Raw genomic sequence first — 27,495 nt, forward strand, 5'->3', positions numbered from 1 at the left:
TGTGTGTGTGTGTGTGTGTGTGTGTGTGTGTGTGTGTGTGTGTGTGTGTGTGTGTGTGTGTGTGTGTGTGTGTGTGTGTGTGTGTGTGTACAGCAGGGGGAGCGTGTGTTGTTCCTCTGATTCATTTCACACCCCACTGGTCTGAGACCTGTCACTGTGGCTGTGGCCTCTGTCTGCTCCTCACACACGGTCAGAGTAAAGGTGTCATGGGACACATGCAAGAGAAACACACAGATATTCATGCACACACAAAACACACTGAGTGACCTCTAAGCATTCTTTATATAAGGTTGACTGAGCTTCTGAAATATTAAGTAGAAGGAATTGCATCAACACAACCCGTAGGCTACTTCAAAGCCAAAGACCTTCCAGAAAGATTCTGAGGATTTCCTCTTAATACTCCACTGAATTATCATCATTGCATTTCAATAATTTATTGCATGGGGGAATTAAATTATTGTAGTGCGCAGTCAAATTTCCATCCATCTTTCCACAACCTGAAATACAATTACGTTGTACATTGCAGGAAATGCGATTCTTTTTAAGGCATAAATTATGTAGCTAGAAACCAAATCGAAACATCACAATGCCTTCGCCAGAACAATTCCCCGTGTCCTCACTCTTCATTCACAGAGTTAACGGGCTGCACACGCCCCAGTTTAGTGCCTTTGAGGTCCGTGTTGACCTTGTGTGTGTTATTTCCACTTTCCACAAATCACACCGGGAGCCTGATTCGTGTGGGGAGGTGTGACCCACAGTGTGACCCATGTGACTGCATACTGCCAGGTGGAGCGGGCATGTGATGTCAGTGCCAGGTGCCAGGTGGGCACCGTCTCAATAATGCATCATGCCCGGCGCTGGCACTGGCACGCTCACCACTTTGAAGTGTTCCAGAAACATCTGTAGCTGGAGTTTTTAATCACCTTTCTTGTACCTCCCTGCTTCCCATCAATCCTTCTCCACTCCTCCACAGCCTGCATTCCTCTCTCCCTTTCCCCTTGAAAAAAGGAATAATGAGAAGACTTGCTAGTTTGTGTTTGAGCGTGTGCATGTGAACACGTGTCTAAGTGCATTTTTGCATGTGGCCAAACAACCACCACATTGTAATACTCATTCAACTGGATAAATACAATTCAGAGCACCTCGTCTTTTGGATGGGCAGCAAGGGAAGAATTATTAAAGAGCCCTGTTAGATAACACACATTTACCATCCACCAGATTGCAATCGCCTGCTACTGCAGGCTCGAATAGGATGTGAATACTAATAGTGTCTTCACATCATGGGATATTGTGTACAGTGAAAGACCTCCTAGATCACAAATACTATTGAGTTCATTTTTCTGTTTACTGTTGGATGAGAGATTTGATGAAAGAAAAGGTGTGCCCCAGAGAAATTACAAAAATAAAAAAAAAACAAGAGAGAGAGGTTTACCAAAAAAGTGGAACGCACTTGATGTGTGGCGAGGGTCCAATAACCTTTCGGAGGTTGCATAATATCTCCACCACGCCGCTGTATCATTAGCAGCTTCACGGCAGAGTCTGACCGACTCAACGGGGGGGCAATGAACACATTATGTTACACTAAAGGATTGCACACACTGTACACAACCCCCAACGCGCAGACACACAAACTGACAAACTGGTAGTATTAAAATGTTTCCACCCAGGAAACAACTGCCGTGCACACAAACACATGCAGCGGTGGCCTCACAGCCCTTCGGGGGTTGTACAAACTGGTTATTGCCAGCCAGCCGCGTGCTAGAAGCTGTTCGCCGTTGCTGGGTCGACCAGAACGGTGCGCTTGATTAATTGGCGTGTCATCCACATAGCCAGGAGACGATTAGTGGTCATCTTCTAGGATATTTGAAACAAATATACGACCCGGTTTATAAAATGAATAAAATGCATATAGTGTACACCATAATACAGCCATGATTCTGAAACTGTGTAATCAATAAAGTAATGACAATATTGTAAAACCACTGTAATTCTGCAACTGTAATAGAATAATACCAATGCAGTTATGATTGTATTTAATGTAATGTAATCAACTGGAATGCATGCATGTAATACTTGCACAACCACTGATATTGACTAAGGATCATTCGAAATCCGAGTTACATTGAACTCACCAGAAGACTCCCAGAGGTGTGGACACTGACTTTCACACCTTTAAGCATTGGTATAAATACCTGTAGGAACCATTGTTCTGGAGTTCGCTGGTGGAGGCTACAGACGGGCACTAGGGATGGTCAAAGGACTGACCTGGGGCCTGTTGGTCGCTGAGACCAGCGGCTCCTCAGCTGAGATGTTCTTTTTACCACAACGCCATCTCCTTTATTAAATACATTTGATTTTAACCTTTCGATCAGCGATGACCTCTGTCCGTCCGGCGTTTCTTCATTTTTGAACACAACAATTTACAAACATTTAGAAAACTGCTGGGGTGAGAGATAAATAAAAGGGCAGCGAAGCTGGATTTTCAGATGGCTAGAACTCCGCCTGACGCGTGTGAGTCACCCGTTGAGCCAAACGAGGTTGTGTAAGAAAAAGGGGGCATCGAAAATGAAAAGCATTCTCCGATCAAGGTGATCTCGTGACACAGACAGCTTCCCCTCCCAACGCGAACAAAAAGGATTGGAGAGGGTCGGACTGCGGAAGGGCGCACCCAAGGCAAACAGGGGAAACAATAGGACAAGGCCACTCTTTCCATGTTCGGCTATACAATGTGTCCGTGTGAGATCCACAGACAACGAACAGCGAGGCGTTTTCATTTCCATCCCTCGCCTTGGAGGTTCTGTGCATGTAAGTCTGAGAGGAGTCATGTATCCGACAAACATGTGACTTCTGGGCTTAACAAAAGAAAGGGTGGCCCCGCTCGCAGAGAAGCAGGGTGTCGTGTTGTTTCATGCAATCAAACCACATCATCATCTAAGCCGTGCCAGAGGACTTTGGGCGTGTGGTGCACCTGAGTCCTGGACACTTCTGTACGCGAATGAGTCCATAATCACACGCCAACACGTCATGTAGCGATGAACAATGAACAACCGGTGTTCATTCCAAATGTCACCGCACTGGGCTGGTTGTACACAGGCGTGCCAGCGAGTGAAGATGTGGAGGGAATACTCACCAGAGGGAGTGAGCCTCTCGCTCACAAAGCACAAGGATTTGTTTGGCGCACCGCTGCAGCTGCACTGCCCCCTCTTGGTAAGGAAAATGCATATTATTTCACTCAATCCCCATTGCCGAAATCCCCAGACTCCCTCGTGGGGACATCCGTAATGCTCTAATAACAATGATTGCTCCTCTACACTTGTCATGTTAAATAATACAATCGTTTTTTTCAGGCAAGATGCTGGCGGAGAAATGAGTATTTCTTGGATTTTCTCACACTGTCTCGCAGTCTCACCTCTCTCTACTGACATCTTTGAATCACAACTACATCCATGTGACCCAGTTTAGCTCTGTTTCTCCTGCGTGGTGCTGCAGCCCTGATCAGCACTGTAAGCGGTTGAATATGCTGTGAAGAGGGAATTCTCTGTTTTTGCATCCAGGATCCGCACTGCAAATCATCACCTCTACTCGCCCTGATAACAACTTCTTTTCTTTTTTTACAATTAAGCTCTTAGAAACAGAAATAGTTGCAGAGCAGCTGCAACTAATGCGATTGGCTTGGAAAAAACACAGCAAGTGCATGTTTCCATGCGCGTACTGTAGATACCTAAACAGATACACAAAGACATGCAGACGCACACGGAAAGCAAGCATTTCCTCTTTAATTATAGCGTCCGCCGTTGCAAAGAACATAATTGCAGTATAAGAAGAAAACTGTTGTAATCATGCGAAGGGTTTGGCTGTGGCATTGGATAATTAGGTTGGCTGCGTGTGCCTCACTAATCACAGGGACATTTAATGGCAGCATGGGATGAAGGACTAAAACAACTCCATTTAGCTGTAATAAATTCACTTATCACTGATTCAGTGTGCATGGTCCCTGTTGTCTTCTGGCTCATTATCAGTTTGAGTTTAAAAACATATGGCACATCGGGTATCTTGTACATTGTAATGCATGATGTCTAGTGTCCCCCTAGCCATACATGGGAGCTCACGCATGTCATAAAAAGAGCCGTAGAACAATCTTTCCATTTCTAAGCTAGAGGAAGAATCTCCTCACATCACTTTGAGAGAGGCTGATTGGAGAAGCAAGTACGTCAGAAGATACGAGACGCTTCCTTTGAAGATATCCAAAGAATGTTCCATGGGGACATTAAACCTGTCTTGTAATTGCTGAAAGGATAATAAAGAAATATATTTTCCAAAGAGCTAGAGGCTGATTGTGTACCCCTCTGTCCAAGCTCCATATGAGACACCTGAATTACAATGAAATACAAAACATACAAAAAGATATATTCATATTTGTGCATGTCTTACATCGCATGTGCACTTGTATGATATCAATCTCCCATTTGAACAATACCATCGCGGCCAAGGTCACTAAACCTATTTGTGTTAGCAGCAGTAACGGGTTTCTAGGGTCTTAAATGGCTTTAATTGCATGCAGCTCAGGCTGCAGAGTTCAAGTGGCCCCCGGCTCTACTGAGAGCACTGCAACCCCATTTATCATCAGATAAACTGAGATACCCGCTTATCAAATGACTGATGGCTTCTGGAAGTTGGCTATTCTGCTATTGGGCATCTCATTTACCATCCACATTTGACTAAGTAAAATAAAATAAAAGAATAAAACCGCATGGACTAAAAGAACTTGAATTACTACTCACTTTTTAATTGCATTACAGCTGTCACAGGAATATGAATGATGCATAGAATTGCCTCCATAATGACCACGCTTTATAATGGCTACTCTCTCTTTAGAATATATTAATGCAGATGAGAATTCAACAATGTCTTCGTCACTTAAGGTAAACATTTTTGACGATAATCATTTGTAAAGCGACATTTAGGGAGACTCTAGAGGTACAGCTCACATGACAAAAACATCAAAATAGCATCTTGCCATTTGAACAAGCTCTGCAAAGGGGGGGTGACTAGAGGGAGATGGATAGAGGATGAGAAGGAGGCGACAGACGCCGGCGATGCAGGGGTGGCTCAAGTTGTCGGGGACCAGAAACACTGGCAGATGCATTACCAGCGACATCTCTATCCCCGCTGATGCCGGGCTCCTCCTCGCACACACACACACACACACACACACACACGCACACTCAAAAAAACACAGATGAAACTATTTGATTAATGTCGCAGTTTGGCACCACACCAGGCACAGGGGGTAATGACTGTCACCCCTTTTTCCCCATCAACCCCCGCTGTCTTATTCAACACACACACACACTCACACACACACTCACACTCAGATGCATGTACACACATTGTGGGGTTTTCCTCTCATTCTCTTTCCTGCTCTCTGAAATTTCAGGCCGGCATGGGGTTGCGCGGAGTTCCTCCGGAGAGCAATAAAAGCCAATTGAACTTAAAACCGTTGGTCAAGCCTCCTCGCCCCAGCATCTGTTGGATTACAGTGAGCCAACCTGTCATCTGTGAAATGAAGGCCAGTATGGGAGGAGAGGGGAAAGGCCACAGGAGGGGACAGAAGGACAGAGCGAGCCACGGAGGGAGGTGTGAGACGGGGAGAAGAGGGGCGGAGCACGCAGATTGGTTTACCAAAGGTTACGATGCGAATCCACTAGACGTAGTTTGAAGAGAACTGGTAATTAGTCCACATCTAGCAGCGAGTTAAACAAGCAGGGGGGGGGGGGCCAACGAGGATCAGAGACAAAAACAGGGATGGGTGACGGGGGTCAAATTTAGGCGAGGAGAGACACGCCTGACCTTTAGGTGAATAATTTTCATCTTCATCCCCATGTTTCACAGCCTCTGAGCAGTGGGGGTGAAGAGCAACCCCTTTGACCCTCTACTTCCGCCACCTGCCGAGCGTCCAGGGACATTTCGGTGCCAATTTCCAGAATTAAAGCGCAGCCTTTTGCCTGGAATTGCAAGAATTAAATCACAATCTGCCACGCGGAGTCCTAAAAGAGCCCAAATCAATTTTTAAAAAGTATAATCAGAGGTCTACTTTGATATGAGCGTTGGATCACGTTTCTGACGCCAATAGCGGAGCACTAATCTGATGCATCTGCGAACACAATTAGGAAAGTATGCTGCTATGAAGCACATCGGGAATCGGGAATCTAAATATTGGTGGCTTTCCCAGTTACACTGCGGTAAACAGAGTTCAGGGTCGTTGCTCGGCCTTTACAAAGTAGCTTGTGTTTTTCCGTGGCCGTGCAAGCATGTACATATTCTGGGCGCACACGCTGTTGTGTATTTGCACTTGTGTGAATGCATGCTTGTGAGTGCAAAATAAATGCATAGGGGGGGAGGGGAGGTTAAATCAGCACAGCTGTTGTCAAAATCAGACTTGGCCGGCGTGTGAATGCCTGCAAGCAGTAAACTCATATCTACGCTCCCACTCGTTTTCATCATCATTTAGCTGATCTAAAACAATACCAGGCTGCTGTTCAGGCATCAAGGTCCCAAAACAAGTGCCCACATTGTAACTGAAGTGCTTTAATATGCTATAATGATGTGGGAACAATACCATTCTACTCAGTGAGCAATGATGCCACGATATTGATTCAAAACCTGCACTTGTTCTGCTGGTTTGCTACACTCATGCTTCTACTTTCAATAATGACTTTGATACTAGACACAGATGAGAATACAACCTGCCTGATCATGACTTAATTAGCTCCAAATAAAGATTTCCAATCTTCTTATAATAACATGCCCTATGAAGGGATTATGACTGCGGGCAAAACAAAGTACACTCAATTCAATTTACTTGTAGAACACGTAAATGTTTGCACAGACAAACAACCTTTAATTCTGCACTAAAACACCCCCAATCACTCTGCAACTGCCACATCATTTCCAGCACCCAGCAGAGCTCTCCCATGGTTTATCTTGGCATAATTGCTGTTGATTGGTGTATTATTGCTTTGGTTAATCTGCCTGTGGGTGGCTAATAAAGGAGCTCCATCGGGGATGTTATCAATCGCAGACAGAAGGTGTGCATGGAGTGAAACTGGAGTGAACCTGGAAGCCAGGAAAAGCTAAATGAGGGAGGGCTGGGAGCAGTGAAGAAGGGAGAGGGGATATGAAAGTGTTTGTGGGGTGAAAGAGGAAGTAAAGTGTTTGATTCATTTTGAAAGACAAGGAAGGACAAATTGGTACAGAGAAAAACACGGCGTTGTGGATTTAAATCAGGCAGGGTGGCGTCAGTGTGCTGGATGTTGCTCTGAAGGAGCTGTGAGAGGGATCTCGCTCCCCGGGAAATCCTCCTCCTTATGATTGATGTGGCCTTGTTCCAGCTCTTTTTCCGAACAGTGTGGAAGAGGAGGAGGAGGCTGTCGCGAGGTGATTAGATTCTTCTCCATTACATAGCAGGGCACCAGGTAGGATATCCTCGGTCCTAATGCCCTGCGCAATAACAGCGTGCCTTCAACTGACCCTGCGGTGTGAGAAGGGAAGCGAACATGACAAACTACTGTTTCTTTATTCCACTTGGGGGGGTAGGTGGGATTATATTGGCGCACGCTCCAGAGGACATTGGAAGAGTTGGGGAAAGATGGAGAAAAAGACAAGTAATTCAGTAGAAAAGGAGAGAAGTTGCTTAGAGTCTGGGGGAAATTTTAAGCACACCGCTGAAGGCAAACTGAAGACATTTAACAACGGGAGATGAAGAATGATTTCACACAAATCTAATGGAAGATCACCGCTCTCCAGGGGAGTTTCATAGTCAGACATATTCAATGAAGTTTTCCCTATTCCTCAAGTCAGGTAACAGGTGTTTTAACTAAAGACGAGTCAGGGGACCTAAAATGTACCACACCTTTGATTCAGTGCAGCGGTGGTATATTGTTTTAACCGTGGATGCTCAATCTCCCGTCTGCACAAACAATGTAACCGTGGATGTTAATACGGTCCATGTGGTAATGTGGTCTGAGTGCAGGAGAGCCTGGAGGTTGATCTGCTGCCTGTATGACAGCACCTCCTGCTGGGGAACTGCCTGCGTTGCGCCAGTGACTAACACGCATCAAAGGCATTTCATGCGGAGGGAAATATTTCTAACATGCCATTTTTCACGCAAACATTTTTTCACTTTTTTTTCCCCATGACCTACATTTTTGGCCTTTTGTTGATGCACACACGTGGATAACGCTCGACTCGTTCCATATAACGGTTATGAAGCTTCCAGAATCGTATTGTGTTGCTTTCTTCTCGAAAAAGAAAACTCTCCAGCTGCGTTGCTCTGATTGCAGAGACGCTTCTTTGTCTCTGGTCACGTTGCTCCGTGTCAGGCCGGGGGAAGGCGTCTGTGCACATGCTTTGTCCCCTCCTGCCCTTCTTTCTGTCTCCCTCCCTTGTTTTCTCCTTGGGTGCCATTAAGGCGATTGGTTTCCACCTTTGTCCTTAGTTCTCACAGATTTTAAACCAGCCAATCAGCAGAGTGGGACCAAGCATAAAAGAAGCTTTTTTGTTCTTTGCCTGTTTACGCTGTTTAACGTTTTCTGTTGGGGGGACTTTAAGCGAGATGCCTTAGGATAATTAGTGCAATCAAGTAAAGTTGATTTGTTCTGCGTTTAGGCGAAGGAGTAAGCCAGGCCTAGTTTTGTAACGTCGTTTTATATTTCTTTGGATTGACCACATTGATTGTGAATCTATGTTTGAATGTACCTAAATAAAAATAAATCATTTTACTAATGCTGACTTTTTAAATTGTTTGGTTGTCGTGTGTTCGTCTCAAGTTGTCTCTCGACCAGAAAGGGGGACGTAACACATTCAACAGTGATGTCATTTATTAGACCGTCGGATCTGTTTTGCACAGAAAACTCAGAGAGATGGTCCATTAAGTCACACAATCTGTAATCTTGCGTATACAGAATGTGTACATCTCGGCGGCCTCCCTCACAGAGGATACACCAATCTCAGCACCACAGGAAGTGGGGAGCAGCAACGATAACTCTCTTGTGAACAGCAGCAGGTGACTGTGGGAATTTCAAATCAGCTTCTTTCAGGAGAGAAAGAAAGATTATTGATTAGAGCTGTCAAACACACATACAAACTATAAAAGTTGCGTTGGATATATATTGTGGGTGGGTGGAGTGTGTCAAGTGAGAGAGAGTAATGTATCGTTATTATAAATGGTTCGATAGATTTAAAAATATCGTCTTTTCTTAAAATGTTGTTGGATCTATTGAATGTAGTATGTAGTTGAAAAGGCCGTTTTTTATGGTGTACACACCATCAAATCATGTGTTGATTTGAGTTGAATGATGTTTTTACTGTATAGTTGCTCTGTGTATCAGGTGTGTGGATTTCTGACCACGTGACACCCTGCACCACCAGCGCACCACCTTGCTGTTGTCGTGAGGGTCAAACAAGAGAGCAGCTGGGTTTGACCTTCTAGTCACCCAACTGGGCGTATCGGCTCTGACCCTTATGCAGGTTCTACCCATTGTCTTAATTTGTATTATTATATATAGTAGTCTCACGTTGCCTGTGACTGATTTTACAAATGCCTTCACCTTTGTCAGTTTATGCAGTGTGCCGTTGCAGTAACACAAAAAGATACCCACCCAACTGCAAAATGTCAACCTTACATGACAGCTGATTAGATTGGTTGTCTAAAGTTCAGCCAGCAGGTTGCTGAAACACTGAAAAGAGATTACATGGCAGGATGTGAAATCCTCACGTAACAATAGAGCGGAGGGAGCGACCGTGACTAATAATATCATCGTATCATAAACGGACATATTTATCATTCATTTGGTTTTATGCGCATTTGGACAGCAAGCGATGTAGGTTACTCATAAGGAAATGAGTGGACCAAATCTTTTTGTCCCCTAGCACGGCAAATATTTCACCAGAACAATGAACAATGGAAATGTCGTGTTGTAACCCTCTTTTGTCAGTCAAATCAGCTCTATCAGACTAAGAACACTCCTCAGACAAGTAAAGCAGATGTCTTGGTGTTAAAAGTTTTTGTGGTTTCTCCCTCTTGTTGTACCTTGAACCAGACGGCAGAGGGCGCTGGGACGCTGATGATGTTGTAGCGTGAGGAAACGAGGAAACGAGTAGTACCGACGTGACGTCACACACAGGGTTGCAGGCTGTTGCGCTGCAACATCCTACCTCGGACGTGACAAAAGACATGCGCGACACAACCCGCCCGCCCTCATTGACATGCGCGCACGTAACGTGCACCGAGGAGGAGGGGGGGGGCTTCCGTTAAATACAAGCGCACACCCCCACCGCTGCACCACTTCTCCGGGGAAGCAGCACCGCGTTCAACCTCCTTTTTTTCTCCTGCTCCACCTGCACGCCAGAAAGCCTCAAGGTAGGAAGACCCCTGATTACTAACAGCAAATAACCCGACTCGGTGTTTCACGCTGCGGCCGCCTGCAGGAACCCGTCTGTTTGGGTTAATTTAACCGCTTATCGGTGAGAGTGGTGTTATGGGGAGGGGAGGAGTGGCTCATACGATGCCCCCCCCTCCCCCTTCCCCCTCCGCCGCCGGTAAGAGGACACCGAACGCGCCATGTCGCTTCTCGATGTAGTGTTTATAGTGTTGATCGAAATGAGCCAGTTTACGACCGGCCCCCTTTGCGGTTACGCGTGTTGCATTCCGTTTGTGTAATAAAGGAGTTAATTTGTGTGTGTGTGTGTGTGTGTGTGTGTGTGTGTGTGTGTGTGTGTGTGTGTGTGTGTGTGTGTGTGTGTGTGTGTGTGTGTGTGTGAGGAGCAGAATTAACCAGCTGGAGGCCCACTGGGCCAACGTCCGAGCCTACTTGTCGCAGTTGAATTAATGGCGTGAATGAATGTCGTTTAATTTATTATTATTAATGAAAAATATTTATAAATTCATTCAACGTGTTGGTATATGTTCATTACGTCCTCAGTTGTGGTGATGGTGTAGTACAGTGCTGATCTATGTTGTGCATGAGCCACAAGGGGGCACTCGTTGTTGGAATGCATTAAACATTCCAAGTATTGTTCTTCTATTCTTTATTGTTGGAATGCATTAAGCATTCCAAGTATTGTTCTTCGAATCTTCATTTCAACTTATTATTGTTGGAATGCATTAAGCATTCCAAGTATTGTTCTTCGAATCTTTATTTCTTCATCTTCTTCTTCTTCTATTTCTTCCGCGCCCCCTTTCAACTCCTTCACATTTTCAGCTATTTAAACCGTTCAAATATTAAAATGTTCAGCTTCTTTCTGGCTTTAGGGCTATGGCTTTTCAGCTTTCTACCTCTTAAGCTAGAATTTATATAAATCAATAATCATTAATATTTTAACATGGTTTTGCAATGGAGATCGTTTTTCAAATCCTCTTAAACTTCTTCAACTTTCAGAATCTTTCAGCTACAGACACCATTTAGATTTTCAAATGTTGACACAAGTCTCAACTATTTTATGAAAAAAACTGCTTGTTGATATCTATTCTACTTTTTTCATAATCACTGATTATGTTTCACTAGTTCTTCGCTCCGTTTCTGACTTTTACATGAGTGTGTATTGCGTCTGCTAGAGTGAGACCCGGAGATCTTAGAGTGTGAGGCAGCGCCTGAATCTGGTTAAAAAAATATGGAACTTCTGTCCTTACAGCCAAAGTATACACTCTAGAGGCTTCATTTCTTCAGATTAATGAGGGCATGGTTGTTCTGATTGGATTACTGTGTTCATAGAATCCCAGAGTTCTTTAGTTTTGGCCTACGGAGACCAACAGTCACACAACCTCTGCTAAAAGCCCCATAGGCTCCAATACAAATCTGCTGCCATATTTCTCAAAAAATCCAGAAGGTACACGTTTTGTAAACTTCGACAGGAGCCGTATTTTTTACCGGACAGACATGAATAACACCTCCCTGCGTTCGGTAGAGTCTTGGGTCTCGAACAAACAGCGTATTTTTTAGATAGCTGTTATAGTTTTGCGCTGAATGTCATTTGTTTGAGGTCTGGATTCTGTGTAACTCGCTGTCCTGTCTCTGCCCTTTGCAGCAGCTCGTTAATGAGCACAGGTGCGTCGTTGCCGTGGTTACTCGCTCACATGCTGCAAGATCTCTGTCTGTGACTCACAGCTGCTCCTATGACCCGATTAGTGGAGTCACATGACGCAGCTATGCTTTCTGTCAACAGACCAATATGATAAAGACACTCGCCCCCCCTCCCCCCTCCACCCTGACCTCTTCTCACTGTTTATCACTCACTCAGTCAGTATGTCTGTCTATTTCTCCTCCTCTCTCTCTCCCTCTATCTCTTCCTCACCACCCCTCCCTTCCTCACCCTCTCACCCTCCCTCCCTCTATCTACACCCCCCCACCCCACCCAATCCAATAATTTCAAAATAAAAGCCCCATGGAGGGAATTCTTTCTGTAATGTTTGTGATGAGGCCTTGAAATACGTATTGCTCTTTCAAATACTACTACAACCACTACGAATATTACTAGTACTTCTAGTACTACAACTGATACTTCTACTACCATACTACTAGTATTTCTACTGCTATTAATACTACAACTACTACTAATGTTATTACAACTACTACTATGGCTAATAGTGTTAGTATTACAGCTGTTTCCACTGCTAGTAATACTAAACCTACTATTACTGCTTCTACTGCTAGTACTACGAATACCACAATTAAAACTGTAACGAATACTACTACTAATATTACAACAAACAATTTAAAACCTCTTTTAGGTTTTGTTATTTTTGTATTTTTTAATTAATTTAAGCTCCTGCAACTTCTGTATTTTTTATAAATTCTATTGAAATTAAGCTTCACATTTCTGTATTTTCAGCAGTTCTTTCAAATAATTTCAGCATTTCTTATGCCTGTATTAACAGCAATGTTTTAATATTTATTTCTGTATTTTTATTTGGAAAATTTCACATTTATTTCAGCTGTTTTCACTTCTGCTTTTTCAGCAAATCTATTGAAATTCCTTTCAGCTTCTCCCATTTCTGTATTTTCAGCAATTTCGAATTAATTTTAGCTTTTCTAATATCTGTAATTTCAGCAAATGTATTCAAATTTCCTTCCACTTTCTGTTATTTCAGCTCATTTAAAAATTCATTTCAGCTTTTTGCATTCCAACGCATTTTCAGCAGGAAATGCATTTTCTAGTTTGCATTGCTGTTTTGTTTGTCCCAAAATGTTTTGCCGTTTTATATGAAGAAGTGATGAAGGCTGTCTGACCGTGAGACTGATGTGTCAGCGGCAGCTTGTGAAATAAATATGCCGAAGACGGCTAAAGATGGCTCATCTGAATCGTCCGCTCTTTTCCTCCGAATGGAACGTTAGCTGCAAGAATGCGAGTAACGCAACTCAACAGGTTATGGGCCCAGCAGTCCTACGGAAGATAAGTTCGTTGTTTCCCACCGTTTAGAAAGTTGCAACGGGCCGCGTGCTAAACGGACTTGGAGTAAGCTAACATGGCGGAACAACGAAGGAGATTGCCTCGACTGACGTTCGACGGAGATGAGACTAAGTATGAGCTTTGGGAGACCAAAATGTTGGGACATTTTCATTTATCAGGGCTGAAGGACACGGTGCTGAAAGAACCGGTGTCAGAAGCCGAAATAGCGGCAGATGAAAAGAAAAACGCGGACGCGTATGCGGAGCTAATTCTACTTTTAGACGACAAAAGTCTATCATTAGTTATGAGAGATGCACCCAACAAGGGAAGAAAAGCTTTGGCAATATTGAGAGAGTATTATGCGGGGAGGGGAAAGCCCCGTATAATCAACTTGTACACCACGTTGACATCGCTTCTGAAAGCAAATGATGAAAGTGTAATGGACTATATTATCAGAGCCGAAACCACCAATACAGCACTGCACAACGCGGGTGAAACGTTAGGAGACGGACTGCTAGTCGCTATGGTCCTGAAGGGATTGCCTGAAAGTTTTAAGTCATTAGCAATACATGTGGCACATGCAGACGATAATATCACGTTTGCAGAATTCAAGACTAAACTACGAAGCTGTCTTGTAGAGACAGAAAAGATAAAAGCAGCTGAGTCAAGCGACAGCGTGATGAAGACTCAAGGGAAAACTGGACGGCGGCCCGCCAAGACGAGCGCACATGGCTGGATAAAGGACGACGCAGAGTTGATGTGTTTCAAGTGTGGCACCAAAGGCCACAGAGCCAAAGAATGTCGACAGAAAACCTGGTGTAGTCACTGCAGAAGTGACACACACAAAGACACCACGTGTAGGCGTAAGGACAAGGACAGTAAGAGCACAAAGGATGGTGCGAGTAAAGCCTCAGAAGACGCAGAGGACTACATGTTCAAGATGAGAGACGGTGAGAACGATATCAAGCAGTTGTGGCCCTACGCAGTTCAAACAGCAGCAATAGTACGCAACCGGTGCTTTAGCAGACGTACTGGGCAGACTCCTTATGAGTTGTTGACAGACAAGAAGCCTAATGTATCTAGGATGCAAAAGTTTGGTTCTGTATGCTACACAAACAGAGAAAGGGAAAACTTGATTCCAGATGTGACATGGGACGTTTTGTGGGTTATGATAAGAACAGCCAAGCTTATTTGGTGTATTATCCAGATACAAACAAAGTTCAAAAACACAGACTAGTGAAGTTTGTGAGCAAGGCAGCTGTGGAAAAACAGACACAGACAGGTGAGCCAGATCTAAGCGACGACTCTGACAGTGTGAGACCCCTGACTAACGAGACCACACAGAGTAGGAGTACAGAAAATGCTCAAGAACCAAATGCACGAGCACAACAGAGTGTGACGAGCGATGAACCCGAGAGTAGGAGGTATCCAGCTAGAGAAAGGAGAACACCGAGTTACTTAGATGACTTTGTAACTGAAGACAGTGATAGTGACGGGGTTCATATCACAGTAGACTATTGCTGTAGAGCCGTATGTGGCATTCCACAAATTTATGGGGGAGCAATGGAGTCAGCTAACTCAAAAGGATGGGTAAGAGCAATGAATGAGGAAATCCAATCCCTGAACGAGAACAAAACCTTTACCCCGACAACACAACCAATAGGCAAGAAAACAGTGGGGGGGTAGATGGGTTTACTCCATAAAGACTGATGGGAAAGACAAATATAAAGCAAGGTTTGTAGCTAAGGGTTGTGCTACAGAAAGCAGCACAGGAGAGTTTACTCTTACACCAAATGGACGTGAAAACAGCGTATTCACACGCTCCCATAGACTACGAGATCTACATAAATCCACCAGAAGGCTATCAAGAGAAAGAGGGTATAGTCTATAAGCTAGAAAAATCGCTTTATGGTCTAAAACAATCTGGGCGAAATTGGAATAAGGTTTTGCATGATTGCCTAACTGAGAATGGTTTTACACAAAACCCAGCCGACCACTGTGTTTATGCCAAAGAGTCAAAAGAAGGAAAGGTGATCATAATCATATGGGTTGATGATCTGATCATTGCAGCGAGCGATGAAGAGAGACTGAAAATTGTGAAAGAGATGCTTGCAGAAAAGTTTTAAATGAATGGTTTGAACTTGTTTCTTGTTGCATCGGGTGGTTCGTGGTGACCTCTGTTGACCTTGACGACCAGCATCAACACGGCCTTCTGACCCATGAATATGGTCCACAAAATGGACTCATTTGGCAGCCCATTGAGGTTGCGGCTCGTAGTGAAAGTGCTAGTGCAGCCAATAACTGGTGCCTACAATACAACATTGAGCTCTTTCATCTACCAATAATCTGTCTTGTAATCCTCATTTAGTCTTTCTACAATACTAATGCGTCTGGTTAGTTTTGACGTACAGTAATCCTTTTACTTCAGGCTAACAAAGGGTCCTGCTATAAAACACAAACCCAGCAGACCTCTGGGGTTGAGGCCTGGCATGCTGGAGGCTGTCCAGGCGACTATTGTGTGCAAGCTCACCACGGATTGATTTTAGATATCCATACAGGGAAAGTGTTCCACCGTTTTTAATCCTGTCACGTACTCCCCAACGTGCTGCGTCATGCTGATGATGTAAAACCCTGCAAGCGTGAGCGCTCGCACATGCTCACCCAAACAGGAAACGTGAAGTAGTGTGTGTGTGTGTGTGAGAGTGTTACGTCCCTAAAGGTGTCTAGGGGTGGAGGACGTAAACAAGTTAAAATAATAAACCCGGGAGATCTGGATCAACGGCAAAACAAGGATATTTAATAAAGGAAAACAACACAACACACAGCCAATGTGGTCAGCTCCCTTCTTGTGCTTGATGCAGATGTTGTAACCCTGGGCTCAAAAGGGCCCAGCGCATCAAGCGCTGATTGCTGTTACACATCTGTGCTAAAACAACAAGCGGGTTATGGTCAGTGTACACAGTGACTGGGCATGAAGTTGATCCCACGTATACTTCAAAGTGCTGTAGGGCAAGGAGCATGGCTATGGTCTCCTTCTCGATTGCGGAGTAGTTCAACTGATGACGTTTGAACTTGGTGGAAAAGAAACAAACAGGATGACACACATTCCCGTCACCGTCCTGCAACAACACCGCACCAGCTCCAGTGGCACTATCCACCTCAAGCTGGAAAGGCTGAGTAATGTCCGGTGCAGCCAGCACAGGAGCACTACAAAGGAGAGACTTAGCAGAGTTAAAGGCATGGTCACACTCTTCATTCCACACAAAAGGAACCACAGGACCACACAACCTGGTCAGGGGAGCGACTACTACCGAGAAGTTTTTACAGAAACAGCGATAGTAACCTGCCATCCCTAAGAAACGCCTAAGCTCTCGCCTTGAGCTGAGCACTGGTAGCGACACAACCGCAGCTACCTTAGCATCCACAGGCCGGACCTGCCCCTGGCCAACCTGCTTACCAAGGTAGGTAACAGTAGCCTTACCAAACTCACACTTGGACAAGTTAAGGGTAAGAGAGGCATCTGCCAGACGCTGGAGTACGGTTTCCAGACTGGACCTGTGACTCTCCCACTCATCAGAGTAGACCACCACATCGTCAAGATACACACTGTAGTTAGGTACATCTCCTAATACCCGCTGCATAAAGCGCTGAAAAGTGGCAGGCGCGTTCTTCGTGCTGAAGGGCATCACTGTGTACTGCATAAACGCATCAGGCGTGACAAAAGCTGATATGTCAGAAGCTTGCTGTGTCAAAGGAACCTGCCAGTATCCTTTGAGTAGGTCAAGCTTTGAAATACACACAGCTGGTCCAACTCTGTCAACACAGTCATCCATTCGGGGTAAGGGGAAAGAGTCCGCCACAGTAACCGCATTCACTTTGCAAAAATCTGTGCAGAAGCGAGGACTACCGTCAGACTTTAGCGCCAACAAGCACGGAGAACTCCAGGGACTATAGCTGGGCCTAGCAAGACCATTTTCTACCAGGTAATGAACCTCTTTCCTCATGGCCTCCCTTTTAGCTAGTGGACAGCGGTATGCGTGCTGCTTTATGAGAACGGCATCGCCCACATCAATATTGTGCTCTAGCACACTTGTACGTGATGGTACATCTTGTAAAATACTAGAATACCTGCCAACCAAGTTTATCACATCCTGTTTATGAAGCTGCTGGTCGATTGTAGACAAGAACTCAGAGTTAGCTAGCCTACCACACAGATGACCTTCACAGGGTGTCATCAAGTCAATCTCCAACTCAGCCTGAGCACCAACAAGAGAAGAAACCCCTACCACAGCAATGTCTGGGGTCTTCTCTGGCCCTCTCAGGTCAGCTTCTTTGGGATGAAAGGATTTCAGCATGTTAACATGACACAAACGTGTCTTCCGTCTACGCTCAGGTGTACGGATAACATAATCTGTATCTGAAACTTTACCTTACCACCACGTACGGACCTGAGAACTGGGCGGCAAGAGCATAGCCAGGTGTGGGCAGCAAGAACAGCACTTTATCCCCTGCGCCGAACTGTCGCTCGACTGCCTTCTTGTCAAAGCGTCTCTTCATGTTGACATGAGAGGAAGAGAGTGACTCCTTGGCTCGCTTTGTAGCCTTGTGCAGACGCTCTCTACAGCTGGTTACAAAATCAGACACATTTTCACAAGAGTTATCACCCACTAGCTTCTCTTTCAACACTTTCAAGGGGCCACGCACATTGTGACCGAACACTAGTTCTGCTGGGCTAAACCCTAGGGACTCCTGCTTTGCATCACGAATAGCAAAGAGAACAAAAGGCACACCCTCATCCCAGTCATTACCAGTCTCATAACAGTACTTTTTCAGCATTGACTTCAAAGTCTAGTGCCATCGCTCAAGCGCACCCTGCGACTCCGGATGATATGCACTGGATACAGAGTGGGAAATACCGAGAGACTGGAGAGTCTGCTTGGAAACCCGGGACAGGAAGTTTGTTCCCTGATCCGTCTGTACTGTCTTTGGCAGTCCGTAAGTCGTGAAGAACTTAATCAACGCTTTGGTGACTGCCCTCACACTAGCAAAGCAGAGGCAGCACATTGGGCCATATCAAAATATCAAACAGATAAACCTACCGCAACAGACCATGATAAATGTGTGGGCAAACAAAAGGATCCCGGACGAACCCCCAAAACTTTTACGTCCCTAAAGGTGTCTAGGGGTGGAGGACGTAAACAAGTTAAAATAATAAACCCGGGAGATCTGGATCAAAGGCAAAACAAGGATATTTAATGAAGGAAAACCACACAACTTAAAACAATCTCCAAAGGAAGACAAGTACAGCGTATGGCTTCTTCTGGCAACCTCTCTGGTTCCGCTCTGGCTTCCACTGAAGCCACCACCCGCTCTGGCTTGGCACAGCCATTTCAGGAAACATTTATTGGCCAAAATATGTCAAACATACAAGGAATTTGTCTTGGCGGTTAGTGCGCGACAGTAGACAGACAAGACAACAGTGCACAGGTAATAAAATAAAGTGGAATGAAATGCTAATGCAATGGGTTAGTAAGAATAAGGCTAAGGCTATGGGTTAGTATAAAACAAGGGAATAAAGTTAAACAAATTTTAAAAATTAAAAAGTTAAAAAGAAAAGTATTAAGCATAAAGTGCACTAACAAACAAGTAACAGACAAGAGACCAAGTGACAAAGTGATGAATTGCAGTTAAAGTGGCATGTGCAGTATGAGGGGGAGTGACCGGTGGAGTGTTATAGTCAGGCTGTGGGGGACCGGGCTCTGTTGATGAGCCCGACTGCCGACGGGAAGAAACTGTTCGTGTGGCGGGAGGTCGTAGTCCTGATGGACCTCAGCCTCCTGCCAGATGGAAGGGGCACAAACAGTTTATGTCCGGGGTGGGAGGGGTCGGCCGCGATCTTTTTAGCTCGCTTCAGAGACCTGGAAGCGAACAAGTCCTCCAGGGACGGCAGATTGCAGCCGATCACCCTCTCTGCAGAGCGGATGACACGCTGCAGCCTGCCCTTGTCCTTGGCTGTGGCTGCAGCGTACCAGACGGTGATGGAGGAGCAGAGGATGGACTCGATGATGGCCGTGTAGAAGTGGACCATCATCGTCTTTGGCAGGTTGAGTTTCTTCAGCTGCCTCAGGAAGAACCACCTCTGCTGAGCCTTCTTGGTGATGGAGCTGATGTTCAGCTCCCACTTGAGGTCCTGGGTGATGATGGAGCCCAGGAAACGGAAGGAATCCACAATAGTGACGGGGGAGTCACACAGGGTGATGGGGGAGGTTGGGGCTCTGTTCCGCCGGAAATCCACAACCATCTCCACTGTCTTTAGAGCGTTGAGCTCCAGGTTGTTCTGGCTGCACCACGACACCAGATGGTCAGACTCCCACCTGTAGGCGGACTCGTCCCCACCAGAGATTAGTCCAATGAGGGTGGTGTCATCCGCAAACTTCAGGAGCTTGACGGACTGGTGGCTGGAGGTGCAGCTGTTGGTGTACAGGGAGAAGAGCAGAGGGGAAAGAACGCAGCCTTGGGGGGAACCGGTGCTGATGGTCCGAGAGGCTGAGACATGTTTCCCCAGCTTCACGTGCTGCTTCCTGTCAGACAGGAAGTCTGTGATCCACTTACAGGTGGAGTCGGGCACGTGCAGCTGGGAGAGTTTGTCCTGCAGCAGAGACGGGATGATAGTGTTAAAAGCAGAGCTGAAGTCCACAAACAGGATCCTGGCTGGGGGAGGGAGGGGAGGGGGACTGCAGCAGGTTGGTGGAGCTGTGGGGGATGGGATCAGGACATTGTCTTTCAAATCTGCAGTAGAACTCATTGAGCTCGTCTGCCAGGCGGAGGTCATTCATGGAGTGGGGGGTTTTTGGCTTGTAGTTGGTGAGGTGTTTGAGGCCTCTCCAAACCGAAGCAGAGTCACTTGCTGAGAACTGTTGTTGGAGTTTCTCAGAGTACAGTCGTTTAGCGTCTCTCACCGCCTTGCTAAACCTGTATTTTGCCTCTGTGTACAAGTCTTTGTCCCCGCTCCTAAATGCCTGATCCTTCTGCAGGCGTAGTGTTCTGAGTTCCGCTGTGAACCAGGGTTTGTCGTTGTTGTAACTCACCCTGGTGCATGATGGTACACAGCTGTCCTCACAGAAGCCGATGTAGGAAGTTACAGCCTCTGTGAACTCATCCAGACTGTCAGTAGCAGTCCTGAAACCATCCCAGTCTGTGCAGTCAAAGCACGCCCGAAGATCCTCCAGCGCCTCACTGGTCCACTTCTTGAATTCCCTCACCACAGGTTTGCAGAGCTTTAGTTTCTGCCTGTATGCAGGAATCAGATGGACCATGACGTGGTCAGAGTGTCCCAGTGCAGCACGGGGGACGGCGTGATAAGCCCTGCTGATTGTGGTGTAACAGTGATCCAGCGTGTTTAATCCCCTTCTGATCAGCTGCAGGAGTGACATCGCCAGCACACCTGAAGGAAATCACACCCACTCTCACACACACACACACACACACACAGGCGCAAACACGGCACGTAACAGTGAGACTCAGCCGGCGATGGGATTGCTGCGCAGAGGCGGCCTGCAGTACTACTTTCCCAGGAAGGGGTTGCCATGGGGACCCAGAGTCCTGCTTTGGAAACAAGGATTTCCGCATACCATTTATGGAAGTGAACACGAGAGCTGGGGATGATCACCAAACTGGAGCTCAGGGGTGTCTGAGGTTATGTTTAAGGACTACGAGAAGAGCACCGTTCATGTTTTGTGACAGAGATGAAAAGGGAATACCTCAGTTTGCCTCAGTGGTTTCCTGTCGGAGAAAGCAGCCATGTCAAGTACGTCCTTGTGTGGGCCTATTAATAGCAACACATCTCCCTGTCGGTAGGACATCACTACGTTACTGACGCTCTGATTCAGCTCTCACTCACCCGAGTCTCCCTTTTGTATACTCCTGTTAAACTTCTTCCCTTCTCCTCCTTTTGCTCTCCCTCTCAGATGTCTACCAAGGAGAAGCTGATCAGCCACGTGATGAAGGAAGAGCCCGTCGCCAGCGCAAACAAAGTGACGGTGGTGGGTGTCGGCATGGTCGGCATGGCCTGTGCCATCAGCGTGCTGCTCAAGGTGAGTGAACGAGCTGAGGGATGTGTGTGAATGTGCAGCCATTACAGTATCGAGGTGTAAGGAGGTTTGAATAAACTCTTAAATGATGAATGGAGTAATACAAATTGAGAAGAAAAAATAAAAGGTCTCTGAATTTAGAAAGACTTATGCTGCCTTGTGGTATCCGGCTCTGCAATGCTGTTTTACAAGTAATTCTATGCACAAATTCAGGACTTGTGTGACGAGCTGGCCCTTGTTGACGTGATGGAGGACAAGTTGAAAGGCGAGATCATGGACCTGCAGCACGGGTCCCTTTTCCTCAAGACGCACAAGATCGTAGCAGACAAAGGTGAGAATGTGCAACCTGGAAGAGCTTGGTTTTTCTTTTTTTTTCACATCCCGAAGCGCCATGACAACGTCTGTCCTTCTGTCAATGTGTCAGACTACAGTGTGACGGCCAACTCCAAAATGGTGGTAGTGACGGCCGGCGCCCGCCAACAGGAGGGCGAGAGCCGCCTCAACCTGGTGCAGCGCAACGTCAACATCTTCAAGTTCATCATCCCCAACATCGTCAAGCACAGCCCCAACTGCATCATCCTGGTGGTCTCCAACCCAGGTTAGAAGGAAATGTGGCGAGGAGGTGCGGCTTCAAACGGTCGCAGATTGTTGGTGCTCATCATTTTCTTGACCCTCTAGTGGACATCCTGACGTATGTGGCGTGGAAGCTGAGCGGCTTCCCCCGTCACCGCGTCATCGGCTCCGGCACCAACCTGGACTCGGCCCGCTTCCGCCACCTGATGGGAGAGAAGCTCAACATCCACCCTTCCAGCTGCCACGGCTGGATCATCGGCGAGCACGGGGACTCCAGTGGTGCGTAGTCTCTGACTACAGACCAAATCGCACATCAACCTCAACTACGTGTTTTATTCCCCCGCGTTTAGAGTTCGGGGGTCACGATAATTCTTTTTTGCATCCATTTATGTGTCTGCTGTGTCTCTCACAGTGCCCGTGTGGAGCGGCGTGAATGTCGCCGGAGTTTCTCTGCAGGGCCTCAACCCGCAGATGGGGACCGAGGGCGACAGCGAGAACTGGAAGGCCGTGCATAAGGAGGTGGTCGACGGGTGAGTAAAACACCAGAAACCCTCCCTCTCTTCCTCTAGCCCACCCTGCAAACCACATTCTTTCCTAGACTCTCGTCATGCACATGGTGAGCGATTTGCACCGGGCTTTGGGCCAAATGACCAGCGCCTGGCTTGAAACACAATGGCTGTGCTCTGTCACGTGATACTGTGGCCCTGTGCCCGTGGGCTCACCTTTTGCGCCCACGTCTGCATTCATGAAGCGGCGGGCAACATAAAACGCTTTTGAAAGGCGGTTTCACCGTAAACAGACGACTTTATCCATGCAACCCAATAAACGTTGCTACACTTGTTGAACTTTGCTATCGTACCAATATATCCCCCGTCCGGCGACCCGACTTATCTTGCAGAGATAGTCAGCCGTGTACGACACAAAGGAGGGCTTATCAAAGATCTCTGCAAAATAACTCGTGTGTATAATGAAAGATAGAGGGACAAAGGCGATGGGTGAATGGATGTCTAAACAGAACCAAGATCAGCAAAGGGGCCTGACACCACATCTTCATGGCCACTAGAGCAGCCTTAGTTCACATGGGGTCGTCGTGGCGCAAGGGTTAGAGAAGGTGTGCTGGGCACAAGGTTGGTGGTTCGAGTCCAGGCTGCCCCATGTTCCATGTCGAAGTGTCCCTGAGCAAGACACCTAACCCCTAATTGCTCCCCAGGCAAAAATGTGAAAAAGCCATGGGTTTAAAGTGTAATTTAAGTCGCTTTGGATAAAGGCGTCTGCTAAATGACCTGTAATGTAATGTAATAATGGTGGCTTTTATTATTGAATTAATGTTTGACGTTATTAAGTGTATGGGGGGGAAAAAAAGAAGACCTTGATGTACGTCCTCTTTATTTCAAACGCATATAGGAAATTGCACTGACAAACTCAAACCGCGCAGCCCATTTGAATGTTTTGGTGTTCAGGCATCGAAGACACAGGTTCATTATTCATCACCCTGCACAGATCGAGATCAGCACAGCAAAGATGGGGGACGGACAACTGTCAACTCCCACCCAGTGTTAATTTCGTTGACGAAAACTATGACGAAAAATGTTCGTTAACCTTCGTTAACGAGAATAAGACGTGCCGAAAACGATCTTAAAAAATAAAAACTATGACTAAATCTATTCTAACTTTCGTTAACGAGACGAGACGAACATGTTGGTGGTTGACGAAGTCACAATACTTTTCCCCCTAAATTCGCCCGCAGCTGACAGATAACAGAGCGGTGTTCCGCGGGGGGGGGGATCGGCGGTGTTCCACGGGGGAGGGATCGGGAGGGATCGACAGTGTTCCGCGGGGGGGGGATTGGCCGTGTTCCACGGGGGGGATCGGCGGTGTTCCACGTGGAGGGGGGGTCGGCGGGGGGGCGGGGGGGGGTCGGCGGTGTTCCACGGGGGAGGGGGTCGGCGGTATAGTAGCACATCAGTGGCAAAAGTGGCAGTTCTGTGGCGTCACAAGAGGAATACTTGTTCTGAACTCGAACTACCAACTCAAGTTTCCAATTTAAATAAAACTTTTTTTCTTTACATGCAGCTCGGAGAGAAGAGAGCAAAAACAGCAGAAAGAAAGTTGACGCACTTTCAGTGAGTTTGGAGAGCAGTGAAGGTTAACAGAGCTTCAGATCTTCATGGATTAGAATAAAATGAATACGAAAATAATATTGATCCATTTGAAGATGTTTAAGTGAATTTACAAAAACACTTTTTTTGTAATATCACATTAATAGTTCAAAACGCAGATGGAGATTTGAAGTCAGATTTGAAGTTAGATTCAGCTGGAGTTGAATTCAGTCCTAGTATTGGCTCAAAAACCTACTTTGAAATAATAATAAAAAAAGAGAAAAGTATATTCTGCAAGTTATGTGATGATTTATTCTCGTTATGTTCAGTGAAGCATATAGCCCAACCAGCAGCACTGCAGGCACAGATGAGAAAGACCAACAGGTAATTGTTGTGCTAGATACATAGAATATATATATATACAGTCTTGTTGAAATATAATGGATTGCTTTTTTATTGTTTCATATTTTATAGTCAACGTTAATTAAAAATGTATATATTTAAAATGTATGCCTTTTTTTATGATACTCCTTTTCTTCAAATGCAGAATGAGAGCAAAATGAAAATGCTGGAACACACCTGGTGTGTGGTTGCAGACAAAAGCATTTAAGGGGAAGGTAACCTTGCCTGAAATTACCAACATGGACAGAGGCAACCAGCTTCGAGCATTGCAAGACCTCAAGAACTCTATGCATGAAAATGAGGACGACGCAGACGCACCGATAAATGTCTTTGTCGTGGAATTCCAGTACAAAAGTGACTACGAAATGTTTGTGGCACAGTTTATTGACAAGGGCTACAAAGTCAATGCTTTGTTCAAAGAGTGGGAATAGTTCAGTTTTTTAAATTTATTTTCAGGTTGTTTTTACATGTTTATATTATTTATTGTTAATGTTCTTTTTGTTTACATTTGTTATTTCATATATATATATATATATATATATATATATATATATATATTCATATATATAAATATATATCCTTCCTGACAGTCTCTGCGTCTCATTTAATTCTTCTAATTTATGACAACTTCAGCTCTATTGATTAGGCAAATATTAATGCTTTCATGTGTAACTGAATTTCTGTTCCAATAGCACTTTTCATTGAAAACATAACAGAATAAAATAACCTTAAAAAGAGTATTTTTGGAATAAATTCTAACATCTAGAGGTATTATTGTGGCAGCTTGGATATCATCTGACAAGTGGCAATAGGAAAAATAAGTGCAAGTCCTAGAATAACAAAACAACATGCTCAACAAACCCAATAAATTGAAAAACAAAACCCCACTCAAGTCAATAAAAAACAAGAAACAGCTCGGCAGCCTCTCGGATCGAGTGTCGCTTTGAGGACTAACAGGTTGCCAATGAATTGCCACTGATGTGCCACTGTGGCCACTGTGGCCACGAGTTGTGCCATTGAGTGCCACTATTGGCACTGAATTACACACCGCCGACCCCCCCAAGTTTCAAAAGCATTGCAAGTAAACAGACAAAGACAACAAAGTGTTGCGTTTAGGTCCCTGGTCCTCATGAAGTTGTTACACATTTGCCAATTTGTTAAATTGCCTTGCAAATAAATGCTTTGCTATTTGTTAAAATCCAAATCCTTTCATGTAATGATTTTTCACATGTCATTTATATTAGCTCACACAAACACTTCCACCATTTGTCCAAGTACTGCAAGCTAGACTATTATGTAGCTGTAGACACAACACAGGGGGTCCCTGGGCCTGAGAAGGGTAGAAAAGGAGTTTAATATGGCTGTTAAATGTGACTAAAACTAATTACATTTTAGTCTAGTTTTCGTCGACTAAAACTAAGAAGGATTAAAATGACTAAATGTGACTAAAACTAATATGCATTCTTTTGCTGCGTGTGCACTGCAGGGCCTACGAGGTGATCAGGCTGAAGGGCTACACTTCCTGGGCCATCGGTATGTCTGTGGCCAACCTGGTGGAAAGCATCCTGAAGAACCTGCATAAAGTGCACCCAGTGTCCACGCTGGTCCAGGTGAGGACGTTTAATACAACCTGCTAAAAATTCCTCATCGATACCTTTCATCAAAGACTCGTTGCGTGTCTTCCCCCCTCCACCCTGACCTTTGCCCGTGCTTCCTTCCCTCCATCAGGGCATGCACGGAGTGAAGGACGAGGTCTTCCTCAGCGTCCCCAGTGTCCTGGGCAACAGCGGCCTGACGGATGTGATCCACATGACGCTGAAGCCCGACGAGGAGAAGCAGCTGATGAGCAGCGCCGACACCCTGTGGGGCGTCCAGAAGGAGCTCGTCCTGTGAAGAGCGTTCCTTTGAATCTTCAGCAGTCAAGTGAAACCTCTGCGTGTTTGTAGCTAAACCTTTATATTATTTTTTTTAGATGTCCACATATAGGTGTCCCTTTGCTGCCTCACTCCTCCTATTCTCTTCTCCCCATGACTGAATCTAACTACCACCTTCAGCCTGTCTGATGGAAGGAGGTGTCCCTTGTGTTGTGTCGTCCACATAAAAACGCCTTTTCAGTTTGAGCGTTTACATTCTGTGTTCTGTCTGGTAAATGTACACTGTGGCTGTTTCTTCTGTACACTCCTTGTTGGTAGTTTATATTTATTCGGTTTTTCTCCACTTGGTGTTCTGTTTATTGGAGGTATAATGGAGTTGTTCTGTCCCCTGTGAGGAGGCCTTCATGTCCGGCTAGTCACAGTGAGCGGGGCCCCACATCCTGAAAGAACCAAAGTCTCTTTATCATTTGATAAAGGCAATTCTTCAAAGACTGTTTAACATTCAAGCTAGTAACACCACAAGTGTAATGACACAATTAAACACGACCTCTTGCATCTGAAACGTAAAATAATTTGACTCCGCAAAGAGAAAAGAGAACCAGTACTCTGCTACAGCCAAGGTTACGTTTTGAATGTCATAATCGTTGGGACTTGTTTGTTAGTGTACTCTAAACAACCTCGTGAGATTTGTATTTATTTTACTGCAACTAACTCTGGGAACGAGTTAATCAAGAGAAAATAATGGTATTTATAGTTGTTAATACTGTTGAGATCTATTTATGTATTACTGTTACAAGTCTAATAATCGGCAAACTCCCTGAGGAACTGAATCTGTCGTGGCAGCTGGGTAGTGTTTTTTTTTTTATTGCTGTTACATCCAATAAATCTGCCAGGATCACGATAAAAGTTTTTTTTTTTTCCTTCTCCTGTTTGACATGCAGATGTTTGTGTGAAGCCGACTGCCACTCCATGTGTCTGCAGATTGGGGGTTTTATGCAGGAGATCAAAATG

General features: G+C 45.4%; 1 protein-coding gene across 3 annotated transcripts; it reads left to right on the plus strand.

The window, feature by feature from the left end:
* The first annotated feature begins 10,176 nt into the window (after positions 1-10,176).
* Positions 10,177-27,390, plus strand: LOC120812265 (L-lactate dehydrogenase A chain). 3 transcript variants are annotated; one of them, XM_078097834.1, is made up of 9 exons: positions 10,177-10,420; positions 17,341-17,429; positions 21,414-21,539; positions 21,750-21,867; positions 21,961-22,134; positions 22,215-22,388; positions 22,522-22,639; positions 26,097-26,220; positions 26,339-27,390. In XM_078097834.1, exons 3-9 carry the CDS (start codon positions 21,414-21,416, stop codon positions 26,501-26,503), a joined length of 999 nt encoding a protein of 332 aa, XP_077953960.1. In that variant the 5' UTR covers positions 10,177-10,420; positions 17,341-17,429; the 3' UTR covers positions 26,504-27,390. The 3 variants fall into 3 exon arrangements, with proteins under 3 accessions (XP_077953960.1, XP_040024031.2, XP_040024032.2); XM_040168097.2 differs by lacking the exon at positions 17,341-17,429; XM_040168098.2 differs by lacking the exons at positions 17,341-17,429; positions 26,097-26,220; positions 26,339-27,390 and adding exons at positions 24,538-24,592; positions 24,756-25,202.
* Positions 27,391-27,495: the final 105 nt, after the last annotated feature.

The sequence above is a fragment of the Gasterosteus aculeatus genome, chromosome Y, assembly GCF_964276395.1.
Source record: "Gasterosteus aculeatus chromosome Y, fGasAcu3.hap1.1, whole genome shotgun sequence".
NCBI classification, from domain to species: domain Eukaryota; kingdom Metazoa; phylum Chordata; class Actinopteri; order Perciformes; family Gasterosteidae; genus Gasterosteus; species Gasterosteus aculeatus.